Source organism: Accipiter gentilis, chromosome 6, assembly GCF_929443795.1.
Source record: "Accipiter gentilis chromosome 6, bAccGen1.1, whole genome shotgun sequence".
Classification (NCBI taxonomy): Eukaryota; Metazoa; Chordata; class Aves; order Accipitriformes; family Accipitridae; genus Astur; species Astur gentilis.
This window is the reverse complement of record NC_064885.1, coordinates 8,226,284-8,249,675: the sequence shown is the minus strand read 5'-3', so window position 1 is coordinate 8,249,675 and position 23,392 is coordinate 8,226,284. Positions and strand designations below refer to the sequence as shown.

Genomic DNA, 23,392 nt, shown 5'->3' with positions numbered 1-23,392 from the left:
CAGCATGATTGGAGAGGGAGGTGCATCACAAGCAAAAGTCATAGCATACCTGTAGAGCTGGGAGGGTAAATTCAGAGTCAGCTGAGGTTTCGATGAAGCTGTAGATAAGCGTGTGGGGCCATTCAGTTATTTTGCTTAGAGATGTGCAAAGCTAAGGCTGCTCTTGCTTACAGATGAGGTTTTGAATTAAGTTTAATGTTGACATGGCTATATATTTGGAATAGTCAAAGGGAATGACCCGATCTGAGTATGGGAAATCCATGCTTCATACTGCGACTGTGCCTCTAAATCACTAGTTCTTCATATGTGTTTAACACTTGCTTCCCTCACAAGGCATTGGGAAACCTTTAGGAGTCCTTTGAAGTCTCTAGCGGGAAGGCAGTAAGGCTGCCCCAGTGTTACCTGCCCGTGCTTCTGGGGCTTAGCAGGGGATTCATCTCGCCTGCATTTAGATGTTCAAAATAGATGTCTGAGGTGGTTGGGATGAATCACTCCCCAGAAGTACCAGTTTCTCTCCATTCACTACAGATGGGACCAAAAACATAAGTGTAGCTTTAGACTACTGATGATACTTATGTGAGAAGAATTCCATCCATATCATCTGAACACTGTGACTGTAATAAGTCAAAAACTTATTAACAATTAAACAAAAACTCCTTTATTTTAGTATGTAAGGAAGCCTTTTTTCAGCTAGACAGAGAATAACATGTTATTACCTTAGTTTTGGGGTTTTTTTTAAAGGGGAAAAATACTGGGATGGGGGAGGTTGCAAGTTCTCATTTAACATAATTTGGGAAAAAAATAAAACGGCCCTGATCATGGACATACCCTGCATGAGATTGTGTTCCACTGAACCGAGCAGAATTACTTGCTCATGCACGTTGGCATGGGCAGATTGTGATTGCTTGTTCAGTGGAGATACTGTAGAGATAAAACCACAAGTCACGGTAAGGGTTTGCAGGTTCAAGCCCCTAGTTTTTGGGCAAAATGCTGTTGAGTGCTGTACCTGCTCTGGTGTTCCAGAGAGGTTTGAAAAAGTATTTTTGTTTACATTTGCTTTGATGCCATTTTTACTTAGTCTTTTTTATTTCCCATGATTTTTGTTTTCCTACAGTGTGGCTGACAAGCCTAAAAAGCAGCAGAAGAGCCAGGAAATGTGCCCCAAACTCTGCATTAGGTGTGGAACCAGTTTCAATGTCTCCTTTTGCGCCCTCAGTGTGCTAGTGCACCAGATTGACTTGGTGCACAGGTTTCTCTGTCTTAGGCCACAGGGCCTTGTGAACCTGTCTTAGGCAACTGGTGGTGGCTCAGTTGTTCCAATATTATCGGCCAGTAAAGACCACGGTTGTGCAAAACCATTCAAGACGTGTTTGGCGGGTCTTCCCTCCCGTGCCTTTTTAGCATTTGTTCAACACTCACCATTTTAGCAAACAATGCTGGCAGCATTAACACTGGGACGTTGCTGGTATTCCGAGTCCCAAATGTCATATTATTATCAGTGATTCCCCGTTGGGCAATATAGAGAGGGAGGCAAATTCAGTGAGCTATTGAAGGATGGCAGTGGTGGGGATTTTGCAGAAAGGGCCAGGACTAACCATGATTTACAGAAAGTTTTGTCCATGAGGAGCTACAGCAGTGGCAACAGGCGTGAAGGATATTAGGGTAAAAGATGGAGAGAATTAGCAGGAGTTTTAGGAAACCTGTGCTTAAAAGTATTCCAGTTATTAATAGCACTCTGATGAAGATGGAGTGTGATACACCTGCTACCTCCTGAGAATGATTTCTAACACATATCCCATTAGCTTGGGAGACTTTCAGGTGTTTTATCCTGTCCTGCAGTATCCTGGGATAAAACAAATGACACAAACATCTTTAGCTTTGTTCTTAACACCTAGAGAACATGTTGTTACCTCCTTCCACATTTGCATTTTTAATTTTTAGGCCGTAGTTCGAAGTTCCTTTCGTTTAGCAGCATTGCTAGTACCTGATCTGGGCTGCTTTTTCCCAACCCTTTTGCAAATTTGTGCCAGTATTCCTGTTCATGTGGCCACACAGTGAACTGGACCAGTTGGTCTGAGTCAAAAGAGGCCGTTTTATTCTTGGTAGGTTAGTTTGACTCGGATCAGTTTCCTGCTCCAGTTTACTGCGCAGCCACGCAGGCAGTCGCAGTGGCCGCACTGGCACTGCACAGCGGCTGTCGGAGCTCTCTCGGCCGCTGGGAGAAATGCTCATCGCGTTGCAGCCTGGGCACAGCCTGGGGTTAGAAACCGTGCGGAACATTAAAGGAAAGTTATTTATGAAGGCAAATTAAAAGATTTTTAAAGTAGCTGTCTTATCTTGCTAGTAGGTGGCAGGTTTAAAGGTAGATGGATGAGGCCTTACTGATGTTTTTAAACACAAACAGGGAGTAGATTAACTCTGCAATACGCGTGATCTAAAATTGGCCCTGAATTACATCTTTTGTCTAATTTTCCTGATATTGAGGGTAGTGGAAAATGACTTATTACTTAGGAACTTAAGTGAATTCTGAATTTAGGTTTCTGTTCAGTCTGTAAGAACCATTTCCAGGGTTAGTTTTAGAGCTTATTAGCAGACTGTGTCATGTTAGCCCTGTCCTTGTTTCCCATTTCTGCCTTTCATTATCTCAGCTGCTTCCTCCAAAAGCTATGCAGACCCACCTGCCCCATGCATCTGAATGGGACGTTCTGCAGCTTCTAACTGGTCCCACATTCCTTCCTCTCCCCATACAGGCAAAAAAAAAATAAATCACCAGGGCAAAAGTCTTGGGATGTTTTTAAAGAGGAGGAGGAGATTCATGGAGTTAAGCACAGGGGCTGGGGCCGTAGAGCAGATACTTTCCACGACCTGTTTCTGTCAGGGCCAGGTGAGGCTATGAAGGCAAGAGTTGATGGTCCTTTTGCAAGCACGGGTATGTCCTGCGGAGCTGTAGGAGCACAAGCCCCCACACATCTGCATTGTCTCTTAGGGATCTGTTTGTTGCCACTGGCTAAGAATGCTGGCATTGCTCGGAAGTGAAGGAAAAGCGTTCTGCTTTGTGTTAGTGAGGGCATTCAGAAGCTACGGATCAGACACAAGACCCTGAGGCCTAAACTTGGTCGGCATGGAAAGATCTTTGGGTTACCTTGAAAATACATGATAGCTGCGCTTCTATCAGAAATCACCGGCAATGAGTCAGATGACTTCAGGCTCTGTCTTGTAACAAAAGCTGCTCCATATCAAGGCAGTTTAGCTTAGGAAGAACACCGAAGTGAAGGAAGGGCTTTAGAAAACCAGCTGTATCACTGGGTTTGAGCTGCACAGGCATTTTCCGCAGTCATTGATAAGTTAGATTTTAACCATATGAAAATAGTATTGCCAACGTACATAAAAATACTGTGCATTGAAAAGCATATGCAGTTTTCACCCTGCTAGATGATAGCATTTTAAAAGAGAACTAAAATTATGCGTTCTTAACTAGAAGTACTGTAGAGGCTGTAAAAAAAGCTGTTATATTGTAAAATGTGATTATCTGTGGTTGGTAAGACACAGTTAGAACACCACAGATAGTACACCATAGCAAATATGTACGTACATATGTCTTTGCGGACACTTACATGACCGTTGCTGAATGGGTGGGTTGCACTGGTCTTGGTTCATTGATTGCTTGAAATGTTTGGATTGCCCTGTTGGAACAAAGCTGTTGCACTACCCTCCTGCATAACAGCTAAGTAGCCTCACTGTTCTCACTAGTTGCCTGCTTAGCTAAAAGTTCTGTTTATTTTTAATCACATTGATTTTATTTTTTGCACACTGTTTCACTGTAAGATCCTGATCCCCAAACATGTTGAGCTCCCCTCTTTGCCACAGTCAGATCCTAAGGATTAAATGAAAGCTCAATATTTACACTTTTAGTGGGGGGCAGAGCTTTTATTCTTCTAAATGTTTCCTTTGGGTTTTCAAGCAATTCTGAAGTAAGAATAATTGACGAATGATTTCGTAGACATGTTCTGTCTTTTTAGTTAGCCTTGTCTCTTAGCTGAATGAATTCATGCGATTCTCAATTTCGTATTAGGTCAGCGTTTGTTTGGGGAGACAATCCTAGGGCTAACACAAGGCTCTGTCTCAGACCTTCTGGCTCGCCCGAAGCCCTGGCACAAGCTGAGTTTGAAGGGACGGGAACCCTTTGTCCGCATGCAGCTGTGGCTGAACGATCCCAACAACGTGGAGAAGCTGATGGATATGAAACGAATGGAGAAAAAAGGTAACTTGGAGCAGACTGCTGACTCATGTTTTCTGTTATTTCAAAGATGACCGTGTCTTTTATAATTCTCCATAAATAGTATAGAGGCACCATTGATCCAGTATTATGAAGGTTATGCACAAGGACTTCATGACAGCTTTTTTTGATGCTAGCTCAAGCAGATACATCTCAAAAAAAAACCCAAAAAACTAACCCCAAACCCTGAATATTCACCAGCTGTCATGAAATCATTGCTATATTCTCCTATAGATTAATTACTGAGGCCCTGGTGTATCACTGATAACTTGCCTTACCAAATGAGAAATGTGAGTTTGGGAGCTGGCTTTGGGTTATTAGTTAATAGCGCTGCAGCTGGTCACAGATGTTGGGCTCAAAGAACTGCGCATTGATTCCTGAGAGAGCTTCTTGCCAGTCCTGCACTGGTGGTCGCTAGCAGGGAAGAAAAATGCAGTCTTTATAAAAGGGCGTTTGAGAATAATTAAATTTGTAGCCTTTATAGGGATGGGGAAAGGTGATCGTGTTAATACATGCTCGCATAAAACGGCGAGGTCATGAGTATGTACCAGTGAGAGTTCTAAGTTTTTATTGGGTATCTTAGTAGGGAGTATATCATGAAAATTTATCCTACTCTCTATATTTTAAAGTCATTACTAAAAAACAGTGGTTATTCAGATTCCTGTTTTTAGTACGTTCGTGTGATTTTACAAGAGAGACTCATAGGCTGCCATTATCAGCAGTTAACTAATTAATGATATATACATCTCTTGAGCTATCCCTTAATGATATTAGTACAGACAGCATTAATCGTGTGCACTGAAAGCGCTGCTGTTGACTGATGTCCTGAAAGCATTAACACATTTGATCAAGAACTTTATGATTATATTAAAAATTGCAGTGAGGGAGCTTCTGGGAAAATTGTAGTCTTGCATGCTTTTAAGAAGAAATTCAAATCCTTGTCGTAGTAACCAGTATAATATAATGCAGTGCAGTATCTTGTCACAAATTGTGTATAATCTTCCGTGGGGAGTAAAATCCACTTGGGTTTCCCACTTACAACTGTGAACCAAAGGGAGCCATGATGGTTTTTGCTGTGTTGGAAACATGGCAGAAATAAAATTGTCAACTATCTGGATTTTTATAGCCTCAAAGAGAATACCCCCCATAATGCAGGAAAATAAAATAAAAATAATTTAAAAGTAGTACTGACAATATCCTTTCAAAACTATTTTCTAAACTGGATTCTTATCAAACACTGTGCAATACATATGCTCTATAGATGGCACCTGAATAGAGATAAGGCTATAAATCATTGAGACTCTGTGCTGAGCTCCTGAACTGTGTAAGTGCTGTCCTCATAGCAGAGCACTCTAAAGTGAATTCAACCCTGTATTTTCTGCAAAATCCTTTCATGCAGGTAAGGATCCTGTGATTTAACCTTTTAAATTGCTCTAGAGCCGCATTAAGAATTTAACTTTCCCTTCAGCTAATGTCAGTTAAAGAACAATGCAGCTGTATCTGCTACCAGTGAAACATTATTATCAATTATTTCTCTGCCACATTTTATTAAGGGAGTAAATTAATAATTATGATAAAGGTGAGCTGCATATATCTCTTTTTCTGTTCTGCCAGTCTGAAGTTTGTGCTATAAATGTCCATATTAAGAGGTTCTGAAAATTTGCAATGTACGTTAACTAACCTCTTTGGAGGAAGACAGGGGTTCACGCTCACTAGGCTGAGACACTCTGCACCACCTTTCCTGCCTTGGAAGAGTTCATTCCTCTTTCTTATAACCTCCCAGTGTGTGTGCTGCTCGTAACGTCGCACTCCTCACTGAACACTGCTGAAGCCTGCTGTCAGGAGAAAAGTTAATTCCCTTTATTTCCCCATTATTTCGCTTTTTAATAATCTTGTTCAATACCGCATAAGATAAAAATTATATTAAAAGGGGCTCTGTTTTACCTCAGTGGGCAGCCACTAGTCCTGCAATAGTGTCTGCTGCGTGTGTAGCTGAGCACATGCCAGAGAGTCTTCCCAGAGGGACATGGTGATGCTGGGTTTGCAACAGCAAGGGAAAAAAAAAGGTAGTAAGACTCAGGGGATACAGCTGGCCTTGACAAGTTGGTCTCAGACCCAGATCCAGACCTTTGTCCAAATTACATTTGGGGTTGTTTTTTTTATAGGTCTCCTGAGAAGTGGAGACCAATCACAGACAAAAAGCAAACTTCTCCAAAAATCAAGTGTGTTTGCGACTTGGATTCCAGTTTGAGCCTTGCTGTCACTGCAGATGTGCTGAATGATCTCCTTATGTTGTCTACACGCAGCACATATGTTTAAAATAAGGTTTAAAAAGGAAAAGCTTTTATAAACATCATCTAAATTTTCCAGAGACCACCATTAAAGCCGAAGGCTTAGGTGCTAGTTCAGCACGTGGTGAAATGCCAGGATTGTGCCTTTGGCCCAATGGAAATTTGTTCTGATAATATATTATCCTCTAGAAAGCAATTGCTTATGACAGAACAGTGGGACATCCTTCGCTTTATTTTTATGTTAAGGAAATACATGCACTTACAGAATTTGTTCCATTCAAATGAGAGAGACCCAAATAAGCCATTGTACCTTTCGTGATCCCAGTGTGAGGTTACAAAAGCAGAGGTAGACGTTAAGGCATGAAATTTTTCCCAAGCTGTCACAGCTCTGTGCTGTCCTTAGGAGTCTAAAAGATGGGAGCTCTGACCTGCCAGAAATGCCATCCTTTGGAGAGTAGAGAAAGCAGATTCAGAGCATCCTGATACATGGGTGTCTTGTGTTAACTCTGTTGCCTAACCAAATTCCAGAAACTCCAGTTAGAGATAGCCTAAACACGTTTTACATCTTCCATGCGAGGTTCTGTTTTGTCTCGTGGCCTCCTTTTAAGCTGCTGCATGTTGCTGAAGTGATAGATGCTGTCTTTCAGCCCTCTTGGTTGTGCTGTCAAAGGAGAAAAGGGAACCTTGTATATAGTTTGGATGTCAATGCAAGTTTGAAGTAACACCTGGGAGTCTTTGAGATTAAAGACCTTATATAAATGTGAGATTATATTGCTGGAATGATTAATTCCATGGTTGAAGGTTGTAACAGTTCCTTGAAGGCTGCAAAAATAAGGCCAATAGGTCACCTTGAAATAATGCATTTACCTGTGGTCACTTTGCAGTTCTACATCCTGTTGGAACAACTTGAATAGGTGATTTTTTTTAATGGAGTTTATTTTTAAAAAAAAAAACAACTTTGCTTTTTATGGTTATTTCAAACACGTGCAAGACTGTATCATGGCAGAGTGATTGATCATGAGCAACTCACGTTCTGTTCCATATGAGTGATCTTACACAGTAGGCAATCCACAGGTAATCTGTCATATTCAGGAAGAACAAAATGAGGGCGACGCAGATACCCCCAAAGGTTACAGAGTGTGTTCAAAATTCGCTTAGATGATAGTAAGACACAGTGTAAAAAGGTCCCACTGGATGTACCACCGTGTAGAGGACAGGATGCTGAAACCCAGTGGAGACAGAAAACCTAGCCAGTCCTGTAGGGAGTTCTGCCAGAAGAAGTTGGCTTGTGTGAGAAGAGCTTTGAACATTTCAGTTTATTTGATTGCATTGAGTTTTTATTCTTTGTGCACCCTCAGCCTAAAGGCAGAGCTGTGGGGAGAGAGAAATTTATTTTTTGAAGAATTTGGTTGCTGACCAGTAGGACGTGCCCCACATGGGTCCCTGGCTCCGATCGGAGCTCCTGGCTGTTGGAGATTTAGTGCCTGCTGCGTTGATGTCAGGCTGGTGTAATCTGGAACTTAATAGCCAAGGTTATCAAATTGCAGTTCTTGAATACCTAAACTCTTAAATATCTAGAAGGTATTTAACAGGCCATTAAATATTTTATTGACAAGATTCATCTATATTTGCTGTTTTCAGCCCCCTCATTAGCAATGCTTGTGCATGATACTGCCAGGTGCAGTAAATCCCACCTCTCTCTGCCCGGTGTAGATCAATCAAGTCAGTGACAGCGTTTGCTGGGACTCTTTCCTTGCAGAATTTGCCAGGATAATTCAGTCCCTGTCAGGGAGGAGGGTCAGTGGTGGTATTGCGTTCTTCTTCCGTCAGTGCAGCAAGAGCTTTCTTAAAAGTATATGCATTTTTGAAAGAGCCTTGCATAGGGGAGGAGGATGCTGTGGGCTGTTTTTTCTTTCATAACCTGTCACCGCTATAAAGAAGATCTGTAGGAAAAAGCAGCAAATGCCTGACAGGTTATTCAGCCCATCGCTGGGATCCCCGGGCTCCGGGCGCCATCGTGTGTTGGAGACGTGGCTGTGGCTGCGGCTGCCTTCAGCTTCCATTGTCGTATTTTTAATTCAGAGACCTTACATGTTAGAGACACCTTAGTGTACACCTTAAGTGTTTAACAACCAAAGCTATTTAAGTTGAAATGAAGTATAACTGTCCTAACCAGGTGCCTATGTGGAAGTTCATCACTCTCAGAAGAGTGAATTTGAAATAAGTCACGTTAACTGAACCCTGTTATTCATGTCCCGTGTTCATTGAAAGAGCAGAAAACTCTGGCAGGTTTCCAGTCGATTTACCCTCTTTTCTTCCCCCTCTTTCTTCTTTTTCTGCCTCTTGCATCCTCCCCACATTTGCTTTCCTCTGATCTCCGATGATGCCCCTTCCTTTCTGTTGTCTCTGAATAGCCCATCCATGCATCTACAACCTGTCATCTTCACATTTATTCCACAGCTCGTATATTCATTGATTTTGCATTTGTATTCAGCTGGGGATGATCCGATGCACTTCTCTTTCAGCCTACATGAAACGGCGACACAGCTCTGTTAGCGACAGTCAGTCTTGTGAGTCCTCATCCGCTGGAATAGACTACAGCCAGGGAGCCAGCCCGCAGCCGCAGCATCAGCTGAAGAAGCCCCGGGTGGTGCTGGCACCGGAAGAGAAAGAAGCTCTGAAACGAGCCTACCAGCAAAAGCCATACCCATCACCAAAAACCATTGAGGAACTCGCTACGCAGCTCAACTTGAAGACCAGCACCGTGATCAACTGGTTCCACAATTACAGGTATGAGATCTCCTGGGAGCCCTACTCATAAAGGATTTATTTTATTTGCATTGGCAGAGCACTACTCTGCTTCAGCAGACTGTGTCTGCTTCCGCTAGGGTTGAGCGGTTGTACGAAATGAACAGTTTCGACAGCAGGGAGGTTCTAACTAACAGTAATGCTAATGCTCCAGACTAATTTTAAGTCATCCCTGAGGAATAGCAATATTCACATATTGATGCAAGTAGTACTTTTAAACAGAAAGTCTCACTTTTGGGATGGGTGTGGATTTAGACATGTTCAAGACTGGTCTTTCTTACTTGCATATGCACACTCGCATAGACATAGACTCGCAAGTATATATGCACAAATAGGTGTGTGTTGTGGGTGTTATGCCTAGGTCACTTGGGGGGGGTGCCTGGAAGTGTCCTCTACTGGATGGCATCAGAATTGCACTGCTTTCATCATATAATTTTCCCACATAAAGACAAAAAGATAGGATTTTCTTTTAGGTCTTGAGTCACTGAGCTCTGAAAATAGGCACAGCATGTGCTCTATTTCTGGGAAGCTCTGCACAGTCGCGAAGGACAGAGAACCGATAACCCTGAAGTCAGTTGTGGCCGCAGATTTATTTCATTGTTATGATTAAATCATTGAATCCCACTGCAATGAAATAAGATGTTGGTCAGTTCAGTTCCTTTCTCATATTAGAAGGAACCTTCTCCACATTTAAACCATTGAAGCAGGTTTTGGCCTAGAGACACGAATAAAAAGAAAGAATGCTGGAATGGCATATAAGAATTACAAGGATTTGAATAAACTTATTATCGACTGTGCTTGGGATTGGGAATCTTAATTAGCGCAGCAGACTTTTCTCCAAGAAATTTGTGCTAATGAATATTGAACAGGTACAGTTAAGATACCAGATTTAGTACTATTCTGCTCCTTCACTCAGAGCCAGTAATGTTCCTAATTAGTCCAGATTGCTAACTTGTTTGTTTTTAGAAACTGCTAACATTTAAAGGGTATTTTCCACTTTGGCCGTTCTCAGCTGTTAATGGGGAAGTTGCTGAAGCAGAAGCAGCACAGTTTAATGGGATATCTCATAAATATTATGCACAATAGTTAAATAATGTTTATAGTAAACAATATAAAATTTAAAAATTATAACCAACAAGTAATCATATTTACACTGAATTTCATTGACTTGAATTTGCTACAGATGCAGCCTCTTTCACTGCTCAGAGTTCTCCAAATGCAGGCCTCTCTTCCAATTCCCACTTCTAGGCAATTATACACAAGTTGGAGGAATGCCTATGAAAATATGTTCCCTTCGGCCTGACAGCAAAATGTGCTGTTCTCACTTACGCAGACAAGTGCAGGAGCACTGGTGGCATGTGTCATCTTCCTCATTATCATGAGATCTCCTGTTTAGGCGTGCTGCGAGAAAGCGTGACAAGTCCTGATTGATCAGCGTGTTTAGCCACACCAAGCTATACATTAATGTAGACTAGGTGCTGACAGTTGTGTACAAAATAAAAAATGTATACACAAGGTGCTATAGGCTGGTGGGTAGCACAAGCCTCACAGCACTGAGTGATCTGGACCTGCTCCCAGATGTGCTGCTGAGTCTCCAGGACCCTAAAGAGATATTTCAAGCCTCTTTGGAGCCCTGGGTGCTCTGAGCGGTTGCCACCACTGAAAAATCAAAACACATGCCTGTTCTTTTCCTCTGTATGATAATTTCCTTAGCTTTCATGCATGAAGTGCTCTTAAATCATTTGCAGGACATTGCAGAAGAGGTCCAAGTTACATGTTCTGCTCAAGGAACAGGGTCTGTCTGTTCTGCAGCTCATGTATTAAAAGAAATGGGTAGCCTTTCCCCTCTTCATCTTCTCCAGGCCACACTTAACTTTATTTATCTCTTTTATACTCTACCTCAGCCATTTCTCTTCCAAACTGAAGAGTCTTCATACAGAAGCAGTTCCACATCTCAGACCATCTAGTTATTCTTTGATACACATTTTTCTTTAAAGTAACTTCAGGTAAGGCAGGTTACAGATTTGGACAAGTTTCTCTTCCTGTCTCTTGGGAATCCTGTTGCAGTGATGCTTTTCCTTTGGGATTCAGCCCAAACCTCGTTTTGCAAAGGTGGTTGCTACAGCAGAATCTACCTTTATATCCAGCATATAGGAAGTCAGCACTAGCATTTATTCTCTGCAGCAAAAGAAACTTAAAAAAAAATCCTCAGCAGGCAAAGAAATAATTCACTTCTGAATATAAATGGGTGTAAAGGATTTTGACATGTCTGCAAAATTCTCCAAGTCTATGGCTTTGCATAGCCAATAGCCCTCAGAACATAGCCAATCACATAGCTCTCAGAATATAAAAATAAATACACCTCACTTTGCATTAGTGGAGCACATAGAGGACACATCAGAGTTTGAGGCTCTATTGTCTTAAGAATGGTACAGAAGAGTAGGAGGTAGGGATTTCTATCCCATTTCACATGTGGAAACTGGTATATAAATTCGGTAAGGTCACAGAGATGGTACTACAGAAGCATCAGGAATTAAACCAAACTTTCTTGAATTGTAATATAGCGCTCTTGGATCCTAAATTTCATTGCTTTTACTCTGGGCATATTTTTCAATCAACTGTAGCTTTGTGCTTGTTTAGATGTTGTGTGAAGGCTTGTACGGGGAACTTCAACGTATACCGCAGGAGATCTCTGATATTTTGAGTTACACTGATGAATGCCAAGAGGATGTGTTGATGTTGAGGCCAACACCTTCCACTGAGAGGAATGCTCTCTGGAATTTCCTAGCTGCTGTCACCAGTTCTTCTTTACAGTAGGGATTTAATTACTATGTTAATCAGGAGCCAGACTAGATTCCAGAAGCAATATATTGGGTGTGAATTCCGGGGATTTCCACAGACATTGAACCTGTATTCTGTAGGACTGTGGTCAGATGCTCAGTGAGCATGTCATCATCCAGAGTCTTGCTGGAGCTGAGGTATTTTAAATGCTATGCAGGCACAAAGCTCTTGCCTGTTTCCTCTCCTGACTTGGGGAATGTTACAGAAGCAGGGTGTTCTGGATCAATGTCCATGCAGGGAGATTATAGGCATAAATAGAGCCTGATAATCAATGTTGCAGGATGCATGCAATTAATGGTAATAGAACATTAATGTTAGCACCTGTGGTCTTCTGTTGGGTGAATAATATTCTCCTAGGGAAAATTACAGACCTCCTAAACTCTTCAAAAGTATAGAGTCAGCAAGTACTGCTGAAATACTCTGTTGCATTTCAAGTAAGTCAATAATATCATTAGCTTCAAAAGCAGGATTCAGATGGTGTTCTGCATTTATCCTAAATTTTTTCCATTGTGTGCACAGCCATCAGTGTTGGGACAGCATTTCACTTGTGATTTGCAAGACCCTTAGCAGTTCTCCCTGGCTAAAAACCAAAAGTGTTATCTTCACTCTGAAAGATAAATTTTTGCTAAACTCTCCCCGTGTCTGTAGTCTCATGCCTGACCACAGGTCATTGAGGCTCCCTCTTGGTTGCAAATTAGGACCTGAACAGTGGTCATAACCTCTCCTACTGACAGAGCAGTACTGAGAAAGAGTTAGCCTAGACCCTAAGATCTTTTTCATAAACTGTTCTGTACTTGGGAGGATATTGGGACCTCCTAAACAGAGAAGGAAGAGGGAGGAAGGACCAAGTTAATCAGCAAAGGTAGTGTGTTTGGGGTTTTATTGTACACTTCTCAAGTAATAGGAGGCATAAGGTGGCGCACCAGGCAATTTTAACCGCACGCGGAGTGCATTCATTCCCTTGAAATGCACTGCTTGCCTTGTCACTATTCATGTTCTGAAATCGATTTTTTAAATAAAAAATGAGGCAGAAGTCAGAGTAGCTCATGGACTGACAACTTGTCAAAAGGCTGTGCTTCCCCAGAGTGGTTTCAGAACAATGGACTTTGTTTCTTCTTCGTTTCCCCTTGGGTGTCCAGGAGACCACCAAGGGGGTTGTCCAGATTTTTTCCTTGATTTGTTTTTAGTTTAGGCAAATTGTGGTTCATTTCTAGTAGAAATCTGAATTGGTTTCTGTTTACAAGCCGTTTTCTTCTGGACCTTTTAGAAATGTATTCATATTTTTAAAATCATCCCTTTTCTGGTCCAGTGTATTACAAAGTTTCACCTTTCTGACATCAGACTTCTAGTGGGAATGGGAGACTGCAGAGCCTTTCATCTCTGTCCCTTAAACCACATCCAGTGCTATAAAAATTGAGGATACAGTTATGAATGCTACTTAATTTAAACTTGCAAAAAAAAAGGGAGGGTGATCTGCCCTTGGTTTTCACCAGTCCTTTTAGTACAAATTGATTACCTGCATAAAGTTTATATTTTTGTTTTATTCCATAATGCCTGCTGTGGTTACTAGAAGGGGCAGTCGTCAACATCAGATTTACAATAAATACACAAAATCCTGGTTGAAGTGAGGTGGGTCAGTCTCAACACTAAGCACTGCAGAAGTTACCAGAAATGGCTTATCTGCTCAAAACGCCAGCTGCGACTGCCTGCCCTCCCAGCAGACTGTGGAGCAGCCCCTGGGGCAGCCTGGGGTTTGCAGCTTGCGCCCTTCTAGCACAGCGGGCTTTGCAGTGGCCGTGTGGCTGGGGAAGATGAGATTAAGAGCACCCTGACAGACTTTCACGTTCTTCCAAATGCCTTTTCAGTCAGCCCTTTGGGTCTGGGGGTGCGAGTGCTTCCGCTGACCCGGCTTGGTGCGCCTGTCCTGTAGCCGAGACAAAATGGCGCCTCGTGAAAGGGCATTTTGAACGGCGTGTCTGGTGGAGCAGGGTGGCTCCGAGCAACCCCTGGCAGACTCACCATCCCTCTCCCCTGTCTCCTAGGTCTCGCATCCGCCGGGAGCTGTTCATCGAGGAGATCCAAGCCGGGAGCCAGAGCCAGGCTGGGTCGAGCGACTCTCCTTCCGCCAGAAGCAGCAGGGCCGCTCACAGCTCCGAGGGAGACAGCTGCGATGGCGTGGACGCAGAAGGCCCTCCTGAAGGAAAGCCGAGTGGCCCGGAGGCGGATGAGTACAGCAATGCAACCACAAAGTCTCAGGGAGGGCCAGCGGAGTCGGCTTTCGAAGCGGGGGAAGAGGCACTGCAAGGCGCCAGGTCTTCGGAGAAAGCGGAGCCGTTCCAGGCGGAGAGCCTGGAGGACACCGACGACGAGGGCAGGCTCAGAGCACCGCGCCAGAGCTCTCCGCCGGCATCGCAGCGCCCGGGAGAAGCTCTGGAGACACTGCCAAACTCTGCCACGGAAGGGGATGCCTCTACCTCAGCTGCCTCCACCTCAGTCCTTACAGGGGAGAGCTCCTACAAGTCAAAAGAAAGTTCAGAGAAAATCTCCAGTGTGCCAAGTACGAGCTCGACGCCGGCCACAGGCTCGCAGAAAGCCAACTCTCTTCAGAGCTTGTTCGGCTTCTCGGAGGCGGCGAGCTCCAGGAACACGCGAGACAGCTCCTTGAGGAAAAAGAAAGCGGCAAACTTGAACAACATCATCCACCGCTTGGAGAAGGCCGCGAGTCGAGAAGAGGCCGTCGAGTGGGAGTTTTGAGATTAAACTCGCCCAACTCTGGAGAGCTGGGAAGTGAAACTGGACCTCTACTGGTTTTATTGTGTTGCGCACTTAACCGCCCTGCGGGCCACAGGGCAAAAACGCCATAGGCCAAGGTGCATATAAAAAACAAAAAGGAGCGTTAAGCCCAATTTATGTTTGTGTTTTCGAGGAAGAAAACTGAAATGTGTAGTCAAGCTTTTTTGTACCCTGAAGTGTTTTTATTATTGCCCTAAGTGATTTCCACAGTTTCTGGAATAACTCATACAGCTTTGCCTTGTGCCCTCCTCTTTGGTGTGGGCTTTAAAAAAAGAAAAACAGAAAAAAAAGAAAAAAAAAAAATCAAACCCACATATTAAAAGGGGGCTTTTTATCTGCCATCTAATGGCTACAGAGCGATAATACACTATTATCTTCTTAAACCAGGAAAAAAGGGGAGATTTTTCAAAAAAAAAAAGAAAAAAAAAAGAAAGTTTTTTGTAGCTGTTCAGTTGCCACTAAGAGATTGCACAGTCAACCGACTCTAAACACACTAGTTTGGATTCCTACATATTTTCAAGAAAAGAAAAGAATCTTGTTGTTTGAAACTTTGAATTAAAAAAAAAAAAACACATTTACTCCACATATTTTTTAACAAAACAAAAAAAAGTCACATCAGGAAAATATCTTAATTTGTGGTAGCTGACTTAGTGTTTTCTTGTAAGTGAAATAGAATATTGACACGTAGTGCACATTGTTTCATAGCTTTAACTGATTCTGGTCTTTTGCAGACCAGAATTTGTTTAATACACTCCATTTTAGGCCAAATCAGGACAAAAAAAAAATCTGAATCTAGGTATTTTATAATCTGCTTTTTAACCTCTAACCACAGAGCACGCTGATCAGACCTCATATCTAGGAGGTTTAGGAGACAACTTAGAAACAGCATGTACTTGATCATTTCACTTGGTTCGTAGTGTACAGAATTTCCTTTCAGTAAAGACAGATCGCTCAAAAAATGTTGGCCAGTAACATTTCAGCCTGCTACTTTGGGGGCGTATTCCGTAACCCGAAATTTTCAGCTTACCTGGAATCGATTAAAATGTAATTCACGTGTACGATTGCTGTCACACACCACTAAGAGGGGACTGGAGCTGCCTCAGATAGAGACCTTTTCCTGCTGTTGGTGGCCATTTACTGACTCTCTTCCCACCACAAGCACTGATTTTAAATACGTTTTAGTTGTGGGAAGCTTGTTTTTGCATGGATAAAAAGTACATGGCAATGACCAGACGGGCTCTTACCGGGACAGAAATAGCCCAAACTCCAAACCAAAACATTTGTGCTCTCGGGTCCCAGTCTAGACCATTCTGCCCTGCAGAAATACAGACTTTTTCCATTATTTTATGCACAGGTTAGGGCTGATCAAAGTACAAATCAAATTCTAACTTGTCTCTAACTCCTCCTGTTGTCTATATGTATATGCGTGAGCATAGAGGTGTGTGGAAGGATGTGTGTGCGTGAGTGTGTGCGTGCAATTTTATACGTCTGTGTATTTTCTTACGTACTTGTGCACACATAGAGTGCATTACTGCCACCTTTTTTCAATAAGCTGTTTTATCAGTTATGGCTTCTACAAGTTTGCTAATTTAGACTCCTTTATTGCCATATCTTTAAAACTAACAATAGATGATTTCGGAATATATATATATATATAAATATATATATATATAATTTTTTTTTGCTTATTTATAGGTGCTGTATTTTATTATCTGATTGTTAGGAAGGGATGAAAGGGGGCAAATATTCTTTAGAGGGATAGACTGCCGGCAGTATTGGGTATAATTTACAAGATGTAGTTGTCATACTGTATATTATTGATTGAAGACTTTTTGACCGTATTGTGTATCATTGAACTTTTGTCTTAGGTCAGCATCTTTTTGATGACACTTTAATGGTGCATTCATTACTTCTTAAGTTTAATTAATATTACTTTTCTGATTTTGGGGGAGGGAGGGATGGGGAGAGGAGTTCCGACTTTAAAGGTATGTTCCCAATATTACACCTCAGTGTGCTTGTATTAATTCATTAGTAGGATTTTTGACTGTAAGATGTGAAACCACATTTCTTGCATGATGTTTTAGAACTTATGTATTTCATTTACAGTCTCTTAACATGCAACAGCAGCACTTAGCGCAAGTTTTCACAAATTAAGAATCAGTACACTAAAATCAATCCTTTTCATGATTAAGAAAAGAAGGCTCTAGGAGGCTGAAAGGCAGGGATTTATTTCCTATTTTTACTGCTAGCTGTTTCAGGATACCTCCTTGGGTAATTGGGGACTTGTGATGCAAAACTAAAATTGAGAAACAGAGAGAGCAACTGCCCCTTTCTGTCATGAGCTGAGGAGACAATTTGTAATAACAGACACCAGTATGTGACAGCACGTGCTGGAAGCGGTTACGGCTTCTTATCTGGAGTGCAGTTAGTCCGCGGGAACGGCCAGCGAGGGAAATAACGTGGTGAAGCAAAGTGTTACCTCTCTGTATCTGTACAATGTCCTGGTTTGACTTACAAAGCACAGCTCCATCGATAAATGCACGTCCTGGTAAAAATACACATACCTTAATAGAAGTCATAACAAGATGTGTCTTCAGCAAAGAAGCAAAACTTCTGTCTAGAAGATGCAGATATTTTCTTATGTTCCTTATTTTTTTTTAATTTGTTGTTGTTTGGTTCAGGTTGGGTTTGTTGTTTGGGTTTTTTTATTAGTCCTAGGCAATACACTTGCCAGTCTGTTTCTACTGTCCTTGTCTGCTGATTTGAGATCCAGGTGCTTGATACAGTCAAGTGGTTACTCTCGGCTTTCTCGATAGCGTGGTTTTTTTCTGTTTGACAATTTTTTTTTTTAAATTAATATTCCCCAAACTGTTCTTGTGCCTGTGTCTATATGATTGCATTCCATGATGCTTACTGAGAGCTCTTGCTGCATTATACTAACAGCAGAACTGTATTCACAGGTTGAACGCAAATGCAGCACTTAAGGTCAATCTCTCTTCTTAATAAGCAATACGAAAGTGCCTTGAAACTTGTATCTTTTTTTTCTCTGTTTATTTTTGGTTTGCTTTTCAGGTTTCCACTAGTTCTTTAGGATTCTTTAGCATCTGCCCAGTTTTTAATGCTGTAATGATTTTTTAAAAGCATATCTGTAGCTTGCCCTAGAGGAAATCTTTCTTTTATAACACTAACTGTTAATTCTAAGCTCCATTATTACATTTGAATCATGTAATTTTGCTGGATAAAGACAGCATTCATAAGTCAGAAGTCACTCCATCCTGCCAAGGGTTGTCATTGGTATCTATTATAAAATTAATCAAATAAAATGCTGTCAGTATTTCCTATATTTTTGGCACTTTATTAATGGCTTAGCTCCTTTTGTTGTTTCATATTTAATGGTCTGTGTTGAATGTGGATTAGCCTGCTGAGATGCTATTGGGGTGACCCAGGCCGTCCTGCCGGGAGTCGCTTTGGGTTCCTTAAGTGACCACCTTACTTAAGGGCACGGGCAGACGAACACCCTCAGATCGAGCTTGTAGAGTTTAAGTGATGTTCCCAGCTGTTTGTTCCCGGTTTTTAGCCAAGGTCACAGCTGCTTTTCTGTTTCAGTGGAAAGTAAAATGGATTAGCTTGAACTACTGCTGAGATTCTCTTGTTGGAGATGAGTTACCTACTGGCTTTCCAAACTGGCAGAGACCTCCCCAGTTTAGAGACTGAACTTCAGCAACACTGAAAGATTGTAGCTGTATTTCTGATCAAGTGTGGCATTTGGAAGTCAAGCTTTTAGGAAAATGTGTATTGGAATAACTTTTTTTACTTAATTAAAAGAAAAGGATAAAAAGTTGGAGGAGAAGAAATGCCAAAGAGTAGCAGGGTGGCTTTTTACCCTCTTGGGTCACTGATCACACGGGAAGGGAAAAGGCGTTATTCAGGCACGTGTGACGTGGGGCTCATCTCAACGGGGCAGTCGTTCTGTAGAGCGCAGAGCATGGCAACAGAGCCCTCGCTGACGATGTTTCTTTCCCTGATGGATAAAAAGCACAGGCAGTTTTCAGAAAATCTGTAATGCCAGACTATTTTCTTGAGGTTCTTTAAAAGCATTTTTATTTTCTCTTTCTGTTTCTAGTTCCATGCTCTTACTAAAGCTGTGGATGAAGAGCCCAGGCTATTTTAACAGAAATGCCTTTATCCTGCAGTTAAAATTGTTGATTTTTCTCTCTGGATGGTTAGGGAAGGAAAAAAATGTAGTACTTTGTTTGCTAAAAGCAGGGGAAGAGTATCCCTTGGCAGAGGGGTCATACAATGGGATTGTCGATATGCTTCCATTTTTGAGGATACAGATTTCAGGCAACAGAATTGCACATGTTTATTGGCAGAAATGCATTTAATTACAATTGCTGTTGATGCCATCAAATCTGACTGGTTTATTTATTCTTCTGTAAAATGCCTATAAATAGAGCCACTCTTTAAAGGAACCTGTATCAGTGCACTCTGCCCATATCATGAATTAGTGAGTCCTTTAGTAATAAACTCCTTGCTGTAATAAGAAAGATCTGTCTTACGGTTAAAAAGAGAAAAAATGTATGTGCCTTTCTCCTTAGGTGAAAGATCTTTGCATTATTTTTATGTAACTTGCATACAGGAATGGTGTAGAGAAGGGGGTTCATGGACACGACAGAATTCTATGCAATATTTTCTGATCCAATTACTTAAAAGTTGCTGGTTTTCAATCCTTTAATGGGAGAAATACTTAGAGAAGTGCATCATTCTGGTGGTAATTCAAACTACAAAGCTGATAAATTCACATAAAATAGGATTGAGGGAAATCTGATCAAGTAATGTAATGAAATAATAGAAAATGCTAACAGTGATTGCAGTCCCCACTAGCACAGCTGCCATCAGAAGTCTGTCATTTTCCATCTTAAAATTATTAATTTCAAGTATTCTTAAAACTTAACATGAAATAAAAGTGCTCCTGGCAAAAACAGGGCAAGTTAGAAACAGGGGGGAGGGGGGGAAGTTGACCATATATAAATTATGGGAATACATTAAAAAAGTAATTGGTTTTGGACACTTCTTTGCACTTAAGTCCAAAATAGCTTATTTAAACTGAAATGTCGCAGTAATCTGGACCAGTGCCTTTAGCAAGGTTGCAAAGAGATCGGTGATCTTAGCAATTTGTTGCAAACCGAAGGTAAAGCGGTGACATTTTAATATGCAGATGGTGGGCACTATTTTTGCTTGATTTGTGTCTCTTTCTAACAAGTGAGTTTCTTAAATTATCTCTTCTTTCTTCTTCACCCAGTGTATGTATCCTAGGATAGTCTCTGTCGTAAAGCCACTGTGTGTGGCTGAGCTGTGAGCATTTCTTGAAGACTATCAGAAACACAGGAGAAGAAAAGTTGGTTCTTAGGTGGGGGCTGGATTTAACCTTCACTAAAACCAAATCAAGTCTTTCCTGTGAGTGAGTGGCAGTTTTGGCCCTGATGAGACAAGCTGCTTATAGCCTCGTTCCTAAATATAACTCAACACAGATAAAACAGCTGCAAAGCAGTATTCAGTTCACTCTTATGTTGGCCTGCCACTTTCCCCGTGCACTTTCTACTGCCCCACTGTTTGAACATCAACATTTTCTTCCTTTGTGTTGCATATACAATCAACTTATTTAAAAAAAAAAAAAAAAAAAGATAATTTCAAAATTCTGTACAAACAAAAGTCTTTTTTTCCCAGCAGTTTAAAATCTTCCCAGATGGTTTTAAATTGCAAGGAGAGGCACTGGCATGGAAAGCACGAGATCTGAATTTCTTTTCTGGCTCAACCTTCTTAGTTTGAGAAGTGATTTAGCAGTCCCTGTCTTCTTCAAATACGTATTTGAGCTCTAAAATGTAGAAATATTATTTCACCAATTTGTTCTTTCCTCTCCATCTCTTTTATGGGATACATTGACTATGCCATATATAAAATATAGTTAATAATGAACTTTATAGCAAGAAAAGCCCTTTATGCTATGCCTAGGGACTGATTTGTCCTACATGACCAGGTCATGTACTATACCCTACTCTATTAATATGCAAGAATAAAAAGTTTTTATGCTCTGAAGGTGAAATTCATCCTTTTGGAGAAGGTTAGCATTAGGCCTGTGCACTTAAGTTGTCAAAAAGCCTTAAAAACAGGTATGTAAGTGGTGCCATCTCTCTCCTCAGGGATGATTCCCCCCCCCCCCAGCCAAGTGGTACTGTGGCATATTTAATATAAGTTATTAGTTGTAAGGACATTTTCCAGTTGAAGAAAGTCATTCATTGAACTTTAGTAGTGAGCCTCCTCACCAGCATCCTCTGATAGGGCATCATACCTGCTTTTCCCAAAACCTGGGCATTCCGTGTCCGGGATTCAAAGTCCTTGGCTGTCTATGAAGTCTGCGTTTCTACAACTGTTTTGTGAATGGAAAAAACTGGTTCCCAGGCTTGATTTTCATTGCTATTCACAAACATGTTCTGGCACTGTAGTGCATTAAAAGTAAATGCCTCCTTTTAAAAAATTAATAAGATTATTGCATTTTTCCTTGTCCAGCCATTCTTTGAAGGAAATTGCTGCCATTTTTCAAGCTTGCTTTACTCACAGTGATGTTAGTACATTTTCGCCACAGTTCTGTAGATTTCTTATTATTAAAACTGTTGGTTTCATAGTATCATTTCAGTTTCTTTATATTTTGAAACAGCCAAGTGCAGAGAATGACTGAATTCTTAACCGTAATGAAATAGTGCAGGAAACAGTACAGCAAAAGTAGATGCCTGAAGTCCCCATGACATCGTTTCTTTTGACTTTTTGTTTGAATTTTAGCGATATTTGTACTACGTGGTACAACCTTCATCCAAAGATCCTTGGAAATGGAGAGTCATGCCAGGAATTTCCTGCTGTTATGGTGACATACCTGCTTTTTGCATAGTTACTGTGTAATTCTGTGGTAATGTTCATAACAGTGCAATCTCTCTGTTGATAACAAGAATAACGGCATTAAGTTGCGTTCTTCTCTTCTGTCTATGCGGGTAATTAATATGCATTTTTAGGAGTTGTTAAATGTGCGTATGTACATGATTCCAGTATGGAAAAGCCCCTCTGTATATGTAGGATTTGCGTGCTTGGTCTTAATGGTGCAGTAGAATTGCTACAGCCAAATTCGTGAAATCATTTGGGGCATAGGTGAGTGAGGGCTTAAAACCAATATGTTTTTTGATGCGTAGAGGATGCCATTTTCCCACTTGTCAGGGAAGTTCCCTGTTGTAAAGAGGGGATTTGCCATTGAGAGATCGGATTGTTTGAAAAACGTGGGTTTAGCTAACAAGGAGGGGGAAGATCACGTTCAGAATACATGAAAATAATTCCAAGGGTCCGAGATGTGCAAAAGCCAAGTAATCTGAAAGGAAGGGTCAAACCTCGCCTGCAACATCCTGTAACAACAGTTGGTCCGTAGCTTTTGCTTCAGCCTGCAGGAAGTTAATACGCCAGATATTTGCACATGTAAAATATACTCTCCTATATCTACATACAGCAGGAAGGTGAACAGTAAAGACGTATTTAAAACAATCACAAAAACAGCTGATCAGTAAATTAAGCCAAATATCGAATTAAAGCAAGCAGTTCATTCTTGCTCTCCCTAAGCTGAAAACTCAAGTATTCTTAGGACTGAGATAGAAATTCTCTGTTATGCAGTTCCTCTTAGAAGGCGAGCATCTGTGTTTTCAAGAGAAGAAATAAAACTTGGCACTTGACTTGCTCTGAAGTACAATCTTATCTCCAAGTAACTACAAAAAATATTTTCTACAATCAGTCTTTCAATCAGACTCCTCTGGCTTTTGTTAGCTTACATTAGACCCTTAGTGCTATTTTGATGTATTATTTATGTGTGGGTAAATTATTACTAGCTTTAAAAGTGTTTCCAAAGTACCTAGTTACCTCTGGATGCTAGTACAGGCTATTCAGGGAGTACTTGAGCATCTAGTTCGTAAAGGAGGTGTGTGGGGAATAAGCAAGGTCACATCTGCATCGTACTTTTCTTTTTCCTTGATCAGGGATTCCATTTCCTTCTTGCGTCCTCTAGAGAGATGGAGATCATGGATCTTTTTTTTCGGGGGGGGGGGGGGGGGGGGGGGGGTGGCGGAGGGGAGATTTTAGTTTAGCTTGAAATTATTTTATTTTCGTTCAGTAGGCATGTCATCAAAATCCTGTATGTTACCACATTTCCCGTTAAGTTTTTAGGTTTTGCTACTTTCCTAAAATTTACTGTTCAACAAACTTTCTATACTTGGAAAGCTATGTGCCTTATTTCCTAATCTCTTTGTGGAGAATAATCTAAAGCACAGTGATCTAGATTGCAGCATTCACAGCC

General features: G+C 41.3%; 2 protein-coding genes across 11 annotated transcripts in view; one reads left to right on the top strand and one right to left on the bottom strand.

The window, feature by feature from the left end:
* The window catches only part of RABEP1 (rabaptin, RAB GTPase binding effector protein 1), an 847,425-nt gene that overhangs the window by 723,127 nt on the left and 100,906 nt on the right, over positions 1-23,392 (bottom strand). The gene's annotated exons all lie outside the window — the stretch shown is intronic.
* Positions 1-23,392, top strand: part of CUX1 (cut like homeobox 1) — a 283,260-nt gene that overhangs the window by 234,596 nt on the left and 25,272 nt on the right. For 5 of the 10 annotated variants that reach the window (XM_049801964.1, XM_049801962.1, XM_049801966.1 and 2 more), the window contains 4 exons: positions 1,115-1,177; positions 4,073-4,261; positions 9,093-9,357; positions 14,259-20,697. The exons of 1 other annotated variant lie outside the window; for it this stretch is intronic. In XM_049801964.1, the coding sequence (XP_049657921.1) occupies positions 1,115-1,177; positions 4,073-4,261; positions 9,093-9,357; positions 14,259-14,970 (1,229 nt within the window). In that variant the 3' untranslated portion in view covers positions 14,971-20,697. Of the gene's footprint in view, positions 1-1,114; positions 1,178-4,072; positions 4,262-9,092; positions 9,358-14,258; positions 20,698-23,392 lie in introns of those variants that run through there. 4 more of the 10 variants (XM_049801965.1, XM_049801968.1, XM_049801963.1 and 1 more) reach the window with 1 other exon arrangement.